The sequence below is a fragment of the Perna viridis genome, chromosome 11 (assembly GCF_037379345.1).
Source record: "Perna viridis isolate PV_CMFRI_1.1 ecotype Kerala chromosome 11, ASM3737934v1, whole genome shotgun sequence".
NCBI classification, from domain to species: domain Eukaryota; kingdom Metazoa; phylum Mollusca; class Bivalvia; order Mytilida; family Mytilidae; genus Perna; species Perna viridis.
This window is the reverse complement of record NC_142455.1, coordinates 2154264-2168023: the sequence shown is the minus strand read 5'-3', so window position 1 is coordinate 2168023 and position 13760 is coordinate 2154264. Positions and strand designations below refer to the sequence as shown.

At 31.1% G+C, this 13760-nt stretch overlaps 1 protein-coding gene across 18 annotated transcripts in view; it reads right to left on the bottom strand.

Moving 5' to 3' along the window:
- LOC148602292 (uncharacterized) overlaps window positions 1-13760 on the bottom strand; it is a 141734-nt gene that overhangs the window by 43990 nt on the left and 83984 nt on the right. For 14 of the 18 annotated variants that reach the window (XR_015916899.1, XM_088553789.1, XM_088553782.1 and 11 more), the window contains 6 exons: window positions 10384-10614; window positions 9350-9370; window positions 8210-8422; window positions 3952-3993; window positions 1831-2063; window positions 181-198 (listed from right to left, as the gene is read on the bottom strand). Coding sequence is in view for 17 of the 18 variants with exons in the window: in XM_088553789.1 (XP_088409915.1) it covers window positions 181-198; window positions 1831-2063; window positions 3952-3993; window positions 8210-8422; window positions 9350-9370; window positions 10384-10614 (758 nt within the window). In the remaining variant the exon portion in view is untranslated. The remainder of the gene's footprint in view (window positions 1-180; window positions 199-1830; window positions 2064-3951; window positions 3994-8209; window positions 8423-9349; window positions 9371-10383; window positions 10615-13760) is intronic. The other 4 variants (XM_088553781.1, XM_088553791.1, XM_088553788.1 and 1 more) reach the window with 3 other exon arrangements.

The window sequence follows — 13760 nt, the reverse complement described above, 5'->3', positions numbered from 1 at the left end:
ATTTTTTATTATTTAGAATGTATAATAAAAAAAAATATCATTAAGATACTGTAAGTATGTCATAGTTATCCATACCCTCCTAAAAAGGATATTTTGTTCAAGTATCACCTCCCAGATAATATGTAACATAGGTAGAAAAAAATATATATAGTTAAAACAAGTATATGATGTGCTTCTTACAGAGTTTGTGAGGGACGACTGAAAAACACAATACACAAAGTGCACGGTGAATACATATCATGCAAACAAACAATAAAGGTCAAAAGGTCAGGAATCTTCAATTAGATTACCATGTATAGGATTTCATTTTAATAGCTAAATTCTCAGTTGGAAATAAAGGAGATCTGATATTGTATGCATTTAGTTAAACTATTACATACATTTACAGCAATTTGAAACAGAGTGATACCAATTTTAATACAAATTTAGCTAGACCTTTGAGTGATTTGAAGAAACTTGTCCAATGTGCACTACTGTGATAGTACTTTTGTTCGTGGGGTACCAATTTTTGTGGTTTTCTTGGTAGGCCAAACTACGAAATTTGGTTCCTCACGAAAAGGAGATTCCCTTTGATGTCTTTATTGTAAACCTCATAAACATGATTTCAATAATCCAAGGATTTGTGTTTCTTCCTTTATCCACGTGAACTGGTACTTTCACGGTACTTCATTATTGATGAACACCTGGATGGTCTTCTTAGAATTTCTAAGGCAGATTCTACCTAAAGATCTACTTAAATCACACAGAAATCTAGCACGATTTGAATGGAAATTAGTGTCACTCTATTTCGAATTGCTATAAAACATTAAGAAACATTATTTTAAGACTTAATTATAATGCTTTATCACCATGCAGACAAAACAATCAAGTCACGAAGACAATACAAAGCATGCAGATTCAAGATTTTTGTTAAGTTAAAATATGTAGCCAGGAATGTTTGACCTCAATTCATTAACAACATCCCTCAGGGGGCTTTGCCATAAAGTGGTGAAGATCACAAGGTCTGACAACATGTGTTTGGGAGCTAATCAAATGTAAAGGACCTCCTGTACCTTGTAGAAATCACAAACTTCTCAAATTATGAATTCCTTCCCTCCTACTGAGACTAATGACCTATGTTAGGTCTCCATTGGTCAAAAAAGATCTTACTAAGGACAACATACAGAGAACACCACTATACACCACATTACTATCAATATAAGGGCTATATAATCTTCCACCATGTTAGTGCTACGGATCATCACATGCCAATTAATTCCATCCCACATCAATGTTAGTTTATATATGGCCACTAAATCCCAAGTAACACTCTTATTTGTGAATACAATTAATTATATCAAATTATGCAAATAGTTATTTAGGGCTGTTCCATTACATGATATGGAGTACACAGGAAGTGCTATTGATGTATTGTATTAAACTTTATAATATGTCAAGAGACCTAAACACCCACCTCCCCCACCCCCAGTCCCTCATATGTTTTACTGGATAAGCCCTCCCCAGTAGTCAACATACTCTTTTTTTTTAATCAACTCCTGAACATTACAAGACCCATTTATTCCAGAAATCAACTCTAGAACTTTGTAAGACCCCTTTACCCCAGAAATCAACTTCAGAACTGTGAAAATACCCTATGAAAGGCAAGTTGATGGGTAAATACATCCAACAACTTGTCTAAAGCAATAGGACATTTACTTAACATAGAGAAATTATGTATGCATAAAACTCCTGAGATTGACCCACTGATTAATAAATTGAAATAAGTACCCAATAGGCTGCCCTTTGCATATTTCTGAACAAAAATGATCTCCATGCAATTGTTTATCTTACCTCTATAAACTGTTTATTAGATTTTAGCTGTTTCTCTACAGAATCCACCTGTAGCTGCAGGTCCACTATTTCCACCTTTTTCTCCTCCAGCAGTTGTAAGTAATGTCTTTCTGTCTCCTCTCCAGCATTCTGTAAATCACGAACCCGTCCTTCATATTTGTCCTGTAACTCTCTGACCTGTTGTTGGAGATCTCTCTTGTCATCGTTCAGTCTATTTACCTCCAGCAGGAGAGCTGTTCAAAGGAAAAATGGCAAAATCTTTATCAATAGGATCTCTTTAATGGAAACAATAATTCTGTTTTACTTTTAGGACTTTTTTTTAAGGAGAACAAGATGTTGTAAATATAGAAACCATACACATGTTTTCAATTTCACGAAGATCTGATGAATGTCCATAAATTGCTATTTCACCACAATCCTAGCATTTGAAGCCAGCAAAACCAAGATAGCACATTTTAATTAGTTAAAAAACAAAAGTAGGAAAAGCCACACCAAAGAAACATGGTTTAATATTACAGTACCATAGTCATTATCATTAAAACTGTTACTCTCAGTCAATATTTGAGAGACTACTTAAGCAAATTTCTGCAAACATTTGGAAACTTTATTACTAAATCATACGAAAACATGCATAATTTCTGAATTTACAGGGTTTACTTATTAAAGTTGAAATAAAGTGAATATTGTGCATACAGGTGAATGTAATTTTGACAGAATTGTGTCTGTTTGATGAAATGCAGTTGTAATCATTGGTAGAAAAAAATCATGTGACAAAGCGAGCTGAATCATCACTTTTTTTATTCAAATCAAAAATTAGAAACACAGCAAACATGCAACACACATCACACAGATAAAACCTACATAGAGAAAAGATATACCAAATAACATCCAGAAAGACGGGTGTATAACAACACTGTCAAGGCCTTTTTTTTTTCTTTTTGGGAATGACATTAGAAAAACCATAACATTAATTCTGCATCCTGCGCTTTTCAGAATAATTAAACTTTAATTTAAAGAAGAAAATAAAAACAATAAAACAAATGAATGAAATTATAGTTTTTGACTAAAATAAACATATCTCAAGTTAAATTTATAAAATTGAACCTAGCACCTAACTTCCATAAGCTGTCTAAATGGTTAAACTAGTTAAAAGCAATTAATACAATCTTCTTTCTCTACAAATTTTAAACTGAATAAAAACGTTCAACTTTTTTCGATACTAAAGGCGAAAAGTACATTTAGAGTAGCCCTATGTGCTTATACAGATAATTAGAATTTCATACAAGTGACTGAAGTTTTCTTGGTGTTATTTTTAGTGCAAATGTGGACTACATATTTTTTACACACCATGCTAAAACTTTCAGCTGACAAATATAAGGGGACACAACTATGAGTGAGATAAGGGGACACAACTGTGGGTCAGATAACTGAATAATTCTAAAATATTTTATATGTTTCAAAAGATGTGGAATTCCCTTTTTATGTTGGTGGGGTCAGATGAATAACATTTTTTAGAAAATTGTAGTTTTCAGTTGAAGGTATAATTATATAAACTGGCATTCCATTCACCCTTTCCCGTTTATTAAAGGCAAAGAGTTCTAACTGGAAAAATACCTAAAATAAAATATGGAATTAACCCAACAGTATACTAACAAAACAAAAAAGAAGAAACCCCTTTTCTGCTTTTAAGACTGCTTTACAAACAACATTTGTCAGCTGAAATTTCTATGGAAACACACTACAAAGAGAGACAACTCACACACTGCTAGATGGCGACGAAAAATTCTCTGACAAATAATTTCTTATAGCACGTTAGTACACAAGAGGATTGTTTATAGTTTACAAGGGGAAGATATAGTTTACTAATAAATTATGATATAAATGGAAAATCATTTTCATATATCATACAAACTTCAAACCAAACAGTCTTACCAAATATCTTAAGGACATTTTCTAAATAAATGTTTTAATACATGAATTACAAAGAGAGATAATGCAAAATTCATGCCTATAAAAGTCATTCAAGGGTCACAGAAAATTCAAGTAAAAAATCCAGTAATGAGATTGCTAATATATCGTTCATGCTTATCTAACAAATATAAACTTGCGACAAGGACGAACCTTCAATATTAGATGGTCTACCTCCCTCAGTTGCCATGGAAACTGTATATAAACAAGATGGCAGTTAGCCATGCAAACAACAGAAAAGATAAACATTCATGAGGATCTCTTGATTCAATAAATACTAAGATATTATATATAACATGCTTTTGTAAAAGCATTACTTATATAAGGCTAAATAGCAGAAAATTTATTTTTACTCTAAAATTATTCTAGAATGTCTACTATAAAATATAAATCATCTATGCATTCTTAAGCTTAATTTTTGAAAGTTATCAAAATGCAAAACAGTAAAAATTCATCAATACTGCAGTTCATAGTTTAAGGAACATTCAAACTTTATCAAAGCATCAGAGAAGTTTAAAGTTATAGTGTTATGTAGAAACCAACTGCCCAACACACATGCAGAATAGAATCAGACCATGCAAATGTTAATATTTTAGCAAATACAATGATGATGTTCAGAGATTAAGAGTTGGTAATCCCTTGATTCAATGACTGTTATCTGATTAACTACCTGTAGAATGAACCAGGAGATTTACACATTCCATCAGACACAGATTTGAGTAACTATAGCATGATAGAAAGTTTAAATCTCTTTGTCAACTGATTTGTTTATCCTATTACTTTCATTTAATCAAGGTAAGACTAACTCAATTTTGTGACCTTCATCATTGCATGTGCTGTAAGCATGCAAGCAAAAGTTGTAGTTGTCAAATTAACTGGTAAAAGATAATGAGGGCCATTAATTAGATTCCGTCAGAAATAACATTCTTGTCATAGTAATATTGGTTTCCATACTGCAATAATTTGAAGCATTATTGCATGCAAAGAATGGCTTCCTGTTTTTGTCTCAGTAATTGGGATTAAATTTCGGAGAATGAGCCATTTTAAATGATTGTCTGAATTTCAATGGGCCATTTTCTTACATTCTCTGTAAAAAAATTCTGATTTCAATGGGACATTTTCAGCAAGAATGTGATAAAAAGCACATGGCCCCCTCTAATCCCAATCACTGTTGTCAGAATTACATTTTACAAATAAAAACTAATGAATAAATTCATACAATATGCTTTTCAAGATGCAGTATATAGACTTACAGTAATTGTATGTTAACTTGAGATAAAAAAAAAAAAAAAGAATTTAACAAAATTACAAGATTTACATTTTTTCATCTAATCTCATCTATCATCTATACCTCCATTTATTTAAATTCAACATACAATTATTGTAAAATAAACTTTTCAAACAAAATTAATTCTGAATTGTTTAAAAAGTAGAATACATTGAAAATACTGGTACATTCTTTTTACATAAAAATTTTCAGATTTTTATCATTTACAGCATGGGCATTGAATACCTGTAGAATAAGCTACAAATTGTTAAAAAAAAATTCCTTTAAAGGACTTTCAATGTATTCTACCAAGGAACAGCCTAGACCTGTAGCCAAATGTTATAATTTAGTTTGTCTCTTTGTTAATTACATCTTAACACAAGAAATTTTAATTCAACAAATTAACACAGAAACAAGTAATACGTACAATTAAGTCATTTCATTCAAGAATGTTATAAAAATGTTCATTATCCATCTATTTGGCTAAAATAAATTTTGCTATTTTAAAATAAGTGGTTAAAATAAGATAATGAAAAAATCTGTTTACTATCAACTTTATAATTAATTTAAAAAAAAAAACATAATTTGTTTTTGATTAACCTCCACAAAATTACAGAGTTCTTTCACAATGCATATTTTTTTAAACAAAACCCAAAATTTGACTACAGATCTGAATATAGTAATTCTAAGAATAATAATATAGCCTTTATACCATAGCTGTGCTGCTAAACCTGATACGTGCACCTGGATGAATTTCAATAAACATGCAAGGTTTTTTTCCCAGAAACCAGGGTTCTTAATATCCCTAGCAACCAGGATTCTAATCATTCCTAGCAACCAGGGTTCTTTACATCCCTAGCAACCAGGATTATGACCATCCCTAGCAACCAGGGATCACAACATTCCTAGTAACCAGAGTTCATAACATTCCTAGATTCTCAATGTGCCTAGCATCCTACAGTACAGGTGTATTGGACTTCCATCATTTTCACTTGCCCACAGTGGAAGTGAGCAATATTTTCTATTTTACCAAATAGCTCACCATATGAAGTAGATGGGTTGCTTTATCTACTTTCAATATTATAACCTTATGTAATCAAAAGTCAAAAATGTATAGTTTTATGTTCAGTTTGTTAAAGTCCAATAGAACAATACTGTGTATAAACATGTATTTCAAAGTTTTTTTTTGAAAAAAATAAAAAAAAAAATTAAAATAATAATAAGAAAATGCAATATACAAAAAAAAAAAAAAATAATAAATTATGTTGAGAAATATGAACAAAAATAGGGATAAAAAATTATTTTTAAAATGACACAAACTTTGAAAATCCTCCTATTATACCATAAAAAAACTCCACATTTTAAGAAAAAACTTTTATATCATATTTTTTCTGGCATGTCAAAAACATGTTAGTAATTTACAGTGAACTAAAATCTTCAACATATTATGAACCTGAACATGGCAAACACCTGCTTCAACCAAAACCAAATCCCAAGAGGGATTCTCTTATGAAGATTTCACTATATCTTTTTCATGAATCTGACTATAATATTTCAGAGAAAAATCCTTTGAAATACATGAGTTTTTTTTTTAACACTTTTTACAGCATGCCATAAAAATATTCCACCTCCATTTTGACCACAGCCTTTTCCTGTTCATGCAATCCCATAATCCTTTTCAACAACTACCAGTCAACCAATAACATGACAGTTTAGCCAAACCACCAAAGGTTAAAGTTCATGCAGAAACAATAACACAAAACTTACCAAATAATTAACATTTTGACATCAGATCCATTACAAATTATCAGTTACTTCTTATCTCATATTTCTTTTACTTTAGCTTGGCATTAAGATATGTATTTCTTCAGTTACTCATATTTTTTTTCCATTTTTCTTTTTTCTTTTTATTTTTAGGGTTGGGGGGTTGGGAATTCATTTTCATATCTTTGAAATGTCTATGTGCGTAATGTCCAATATTCACATTGTCATTCTCAAGAGTATTTCATATGATCTCTAACTGTATTGAAAATTTTCAAGGCAATAAAACAAAATTTTCAGTGTCATGTTTCTAGGTTATTGGAATGTAATGCCCATATAAAGCTTTTACCACGTACCGTATGTTTTAATAAAGTGTTGAAATATTAATGCAACTCTTAAATACTACATTGCTTTTTGTACAAATTTAAGGAAATAGATCTAGGGTAAGGGACACAACTCTTAAAACTCACTGGAACGTTTGTATGCAGCATTTTACATCCATCTTATGTAAGCATCTAGTTAACTTGGATTGATTTTATTCTGCTTCAAACAAAACCTTGAGAGGCTTTGGTGAAATTAAATATGAATCAAACATATCGCTGATTTCAAAAGTAATGTCCCTTCCCCTAGGTCTTACCTCCTTAAACTCTCTGCAAGTAAATAAATCTAAAAGTATATGGACTTCATTTACAAATTTTTAAATTATTTTTCTTACATAACTGAAAAAAATTTCTTTATTGAATTTTATTATTTTTTTCCATTCAATTATAAAGGATTGTTCAATAGTGATTTTTATAACCTTTTATTAGATCCCAAAAGACTAACAATCTGAAGTAACAATACAACAAATAACCCGCAATAAACAATAAATATAACTTATATCACCACAATACATTTTCCACTCTTCAATGAGGAGGCAATATAAGACTGCATGACAGGAAAAGGCCTGTGAAAAACCACCAACAATTGTATAATTGTCATATCCAATAAAATATGTCAACAGTTAATAAAAAGTTCTCAAAAGACTCAACAAAATGCATAAATATTAAACACATGCTTGGCTAGAAATAACTATTTGATAGCCACCATTAAAAGGCAGTTGCTAACTTGCTACCATCACCATAACATGGCTGGCTTCCAGGTAAAGGCAATGGCTATGATTACACTACTACCATGAATAGGCAGTGGCTACTATTACATGGCAGTCATGTAAAGGCAAGGGTTACGATTACATGACCACCATGTGTAAGCAGAGGCTCCTATTACATGGCTACCATTTCATGGCAGTGGCTACTATTACACTTCAATTCATCCAAGATTGCAACAGGTAGCATCCAACAGCTACTCCCACAGGGAGTATAAAATATTTATAGCGATTGAAACCTTGAGCTTCCTCTCCCATATTCCCCTGCAGTAGAGATTGCTGCCTCTGTAGCTCAGCTCGTAATGACACAGCCTCATGATGGATGCTCTCAAGATCTTGTAACTTGTTTTTGGTGGTCTCCAATTCTAGCACAAGAGCTTCCTTCTTTTCCTCCAAATCAGCAATTTGTTGGTTAAGGGTTTCTCTCTCAGTACTGTATCCTTCAATCAAACCTGTACAACAGAGTAAATAATTAATCAAGTATTCTGAAAATAGGCAATGCCAAATCCAATGATAAGTAAATTTACTGAGGGCTCAGCAAATATTTTTCAGTGTCTAACCAAGTGTCTGGCAAACAATTCAGGAAACTTGAGTATTCATATTGTTGTTTGGTCCTTGCAAATTTAGGACCAAAGGTTTGGACATTTCAGGAAACTGTGAATAAGCATTATACAAAAAAAGTTTTCAGATGCACTACAGCTTACCTCTAGGTAGAATGGTGTCAATTCCCTATGCCCATTTTTATCTTATTATCGAAGTTTTGTTCCAAAAAGCCAAAAAAATAAAATAAAAAAAAATGGCTTTTTATGATAAAATGACATAACTTAGAATAACTTATACTGTATTGCATGCCATAAACATATTTAAAATAACTGTCCACACCTGAGGATATAGGCAATATCAACAATTTGCCCATTACACTCAGCTTTCTACTCTATTGCCTAAAATGATTTAAGCAGGTTGCAGTGGCTTTGAAAGTACAAAAAATATGAAAATTTTATCTGATTCAAGAATGAATCACCAATTTCCTTAAAATTCTTAGCCACATATAGAACTGTAACCCAATTTTTTTTTATCCTTCAAGCTACATTTGAAATTCATAAATTCAAGATGGCTGACATAGATGGCTGCCATCTAGAATTTCAAAATAAAACTAATACACCCTCTTATCTTGGAAATAACATGCAGGTAATTATCTGTTATACTACAAGCCTTCGATCAAGCACTAAGATGACATTTACCTCTTTAACTTAGAAGAAATGAAAACATATGATTTAAATGATTCCAGTACCTATGATAATTTGCTAAGCAAAGGGTATTTCTAGGAAGGGGAAGGAAACCACTTGTATTACACAGCCTACTATTTATATCAATTTTACCTTCTGTATCCCTATTCAGCTCTGAATAAATGGAAACATTTTTGTATAATCCAGCAACATTTTATCGAATAATAAAAATACAATTCTTAACCAGAGGTTTCTTTCATCTTTTTTTTTTTATTTTTATGTTCCTGAGGTTAGAAGTTAGATGTCACAAATTTGTAGAATGTATTTAGTTAATCACATTACAAAGATGAATAAAGTATTCAATCACATACATAATACAAAATGTTTTGGAATAATGGAAAAGAAAGGATGAGTCCACCCACTCTTCTGAAATTAACTATGACAATAATAATAGATAAACCCTCAGTTCGTGTTTTTTCAACCTGCAGTATCCCACAGCTTAGATTTCAATGGAAAAAAATGCAAAACCAAAGTGTTATATCCACCCACCCATCTGAAAATTGTTAATTGAAAGGATCACATCACCAAAACTTCCAAAAATGAAAAATGTGCTAATAACAATAATAAACCCTGTTTTGTTCAAAGAGTAATCAAGGGAACCAAGGTTATAGCAGCAATCAAAGGAATGTAATCCAGGGACAAAGACCAGACATGGAAAACAGACATACATAACAAAGAACATAAAGTAACTAAAATCATACATAGAGAGTAACAAAAGCAAATAAGCAACTCGGACTCCACTAAAAACTGGGAGCATGGACCAGGAACTAAATGGCTTGGATTCTCATAACACAGTCTAATTAAAATTAGCCCCTCCAATTTTTTATGTTTCGCTTGCGACCATAAAAAAATAAAAAAATGCAAGATCTAATTTTAATTAAACTGCTCATAAAAATATTGCAAACTGAAGAGTTGATTCCATCTTAAAAATCTGAAATAAACAAATTTAAAGAATGACTTGATCAACCCACCCCTCTGGAATATGTAAATTTACAGGATGACTTCATCCACCCATCTGAAATATGTAAATTTAAAGAATGATTCCACCTGCCCTTCCAAAAATATGTAAATTCAGAGGATGACTCCACCTACCCTTCCCAAAAAAAATGCAAATAACAAAAGTAAACCTTCAGCTTTATGTAGCTCCACTGCCAGGTACTCTTTAGCCTGAATCTCTTCTCTCAGCTGATCCTGTAGCTCCTGCACTTGACTCGTCATTTGGTTTGAATCCTGTTCCCGAATAGTCACATGATCCACAAGTTGGTGTTGTGTGTTTCTTGCCTCTAACAGTTGATTGGTGGTCTCTTCAATCATCTCCAGAAGCCTTGATACTGACCCCTGTAGTCTCTGACTGGCATCTATAGAAACATAATGATCAGCTGATTGTAAAAGTGATCTTTTTGATTTCATTGCTTGTAATTTTCTACTCATTGCAAACTCTAAACAGAGAAAAAAATTCACAAGATGGCTAAAAACTGTCTAAAGGTTGGCTTGACAACAGAAAAAAATGATTTAACTGTGTTATCCAATGCATTTTCTTCTCATCCAGTAACCTAATGTGATGGTAATGTTAAATATCGTCAGAGTTCAGATTATCAAAAAACACCATCATCGTATATCACATCTAAAATACAAGGAACGTCACACGACCCACTTGTGTTGTATTTGATGACAAACCATTTTCCTGCAGCATTCAATAGGCTTTGTGGCCACAATTTAACATCAAAACAGAACCTAATCAGTGTCACTGAACTCCAAAATAAAACATTCAACCATGTACCAGTTATATAAATATTGTCTCGAAGGATTTATTTTCTGTAACACATATTGGATGAAATTGATTTATCTCCCTGAATGGCTCAAAAATTTCTAATATTAACTCATTTAAACAGCATCATCATCACCATAAATTTATTCCAACTTAAAAAGACAAAAAACCATTTAAGACAGTTTCCACTCAATCTAACGTTCATTGATTCTAATAAAGAATGACTTTTTGAATCTCTTTTTATATCATAAATATCACATCACAGAAGTTTAACTTTAGGCTATACTACTCCCCAAATCCTGCATAATCCAGAATTGTTAATGAGTTTTCAACACTTTTGATAATTAGAACTAATTCCAATTTTTGAAATATACATGATTATCTACTTAACAATCAAAACATTTATTTAAGACTTATCATCAAACGGTGCGGTGTTAGAGTTATCATACTATCAAACGGCTATGTTACAGAGCCTAGAGTGACTATAATTCCAAAATAAAACTATGATTATGCCTGAAGTGTTAACTTCCACGTTATCTTTAAAAATCCTGACATTACACACAGAATCCAGCCTTCTATCAATCCTTTGTGACAGAGATTTGAAGCTGTGACGTTCAAATTAAATCGTTATCATAACGGTAAATGTCAATCAAAATAGTTTTCCAATTGTACGACTTGTTTCGTAATTATTATCCATTTATAGTCAGCATTAACTCACATCAATTTTGGTTATTATGAATTCACAAACTCTGTAGCAGATAAAGCACTGTTTTTTTTTTGCAATTAAAAAAAGAACAAACCCATAGAAGTAAAAGCAAGAGAATTTTATTAGCCTCTAACGTACATAGTCATTGTTTCATTTAGAATCATATCAAAATCCATTTTGAGTTAAGACGCTACATGAGCAATCCTACATTTTTTCACTTTGTTTAATAACAAATTAAGATGATTTCACAAATGTAATAAAAAATATTTCACTCCAAAACAGGATAAAATTCTATATTCACAATAAATTTAAGTCAGGCTATTCATCAGGCACTACATTTGAAAAATTATATACCACTCCATGCAAAATCATATTTGTTGATGATCGTTCATTTCATTTGTCCATTTTGAATGAAGACTATTAAAACAATCCCATTCAATTTTTTTAGAATTGGATTCACAAAAATAGAAACTTATTTCACTTCATAACAGACAAACCAAACACTTGTTATTTCACTATTAGCAATCCAGAAAGTCTAACCAAGTTGTGGAAACTCAGCCAGAATATTTATCATCATTCCATGGTCGACCAACTTCAAACCTTTTTTTGATCATTCAGTTCCTTTTAAAACTATCCTTAAAATCAATAAAATCACCCATATTTAGCAAAACATCTCTTGGTTTGAAACTTAAATTTTTAAAGATGCTGAATAGAATCCATCCTATCTCTATTGATTACTGGGCTATGTGACAAGGTGGGAAATTACGGGTCATAGAACAAAGAAAATTTAAAGACCCACTCTGTTCATTTATATTAATTGTTTTATTTCAAGTTAAAATGATTACAAAACATGCAAAATATGCACAGCGATTTCTTCATTGAATAATAAATTGTAAAAAAAGACAATAATTTATTTCATTCTGTATTATTCACGCCAAAAACACAATAGCCTTAGTTTACATATTCCAGTCAGATTTATGTCAAAAATTTTGGTTCTCAAGCCAGTAATACATAGCATAAGAATTATTCAATTAATTTTTTTTCTTGTTTTTAGAATTTCAATTTGAGTCAAAGGACATTTTAGAAATCAACAAACAAAAAAATTCTGAATTATTTACCAAATCTTTTTATCCAACTAATTTAATATTAACTTCAGTAAGGATTCGTTATTTAAACTATGGGCTTGGACACCATATTGTACTAGACATTCTATACATGTATTAACTGCTAATTTCCTCATTAGAAAAGGTCAACATACTGCTATTTCCTGACATGTAATTTTTCAGAGACTGAACAAAAACCACAGACATAAACAAATTATAGTATAGATGAACTTTTCAATGGTAAAGTTGATAATTGACTCTTAAAAAATTAAGAAAACTTGATATTCTAGGCAATTAGCATAAAAAAAGTTAAAATAGTTAATTATCAAATATATCTCAAGTTATAAGAAAAAATCTTACTTTAGCTAATACTTTATAGTGACAAATCCCCTGTACACAACTGTAGAAATATTTCACATAACTAATTTTTTTTTTTTTTGACACTGTCAAGAACGTTAATTACCCATTTATATGTCTAACTTGTACACTTGTATATGTTTATTGATTTTTCTTACTTAATTATCTCTTTAAAATTATTCTTTAAAAACCTCTTTCTATTTACCCCAAACAAAGCCAACTTTGTAACTTATTTCCTTTAAAAGTTTCAGAATTAAAAACCATCCCCTAACTCGACAGGAAGTTCAAAACTTTGTCAAGATAAGTTTCTATTTATAGAAAAAAAATCAATATTGGATGCTGACTGAACTATTTAAGGATGATAAAAATTATATGGTGTACATATATTACACAGAGATAATTTGTGATGAGCAATTTCATCTGCTGAGGGCCAGAGCCTGGCAGAGGGGATTCTAGTGGTGATTTTTTTTTTTTTATCAAAATTTATATTATGTGGTCAATGTTCATGGATTAAATTAAAAGGCCAGAAATTGTCCTTGTGTTTATTTTTTTTTTACCAGAATCTAATTA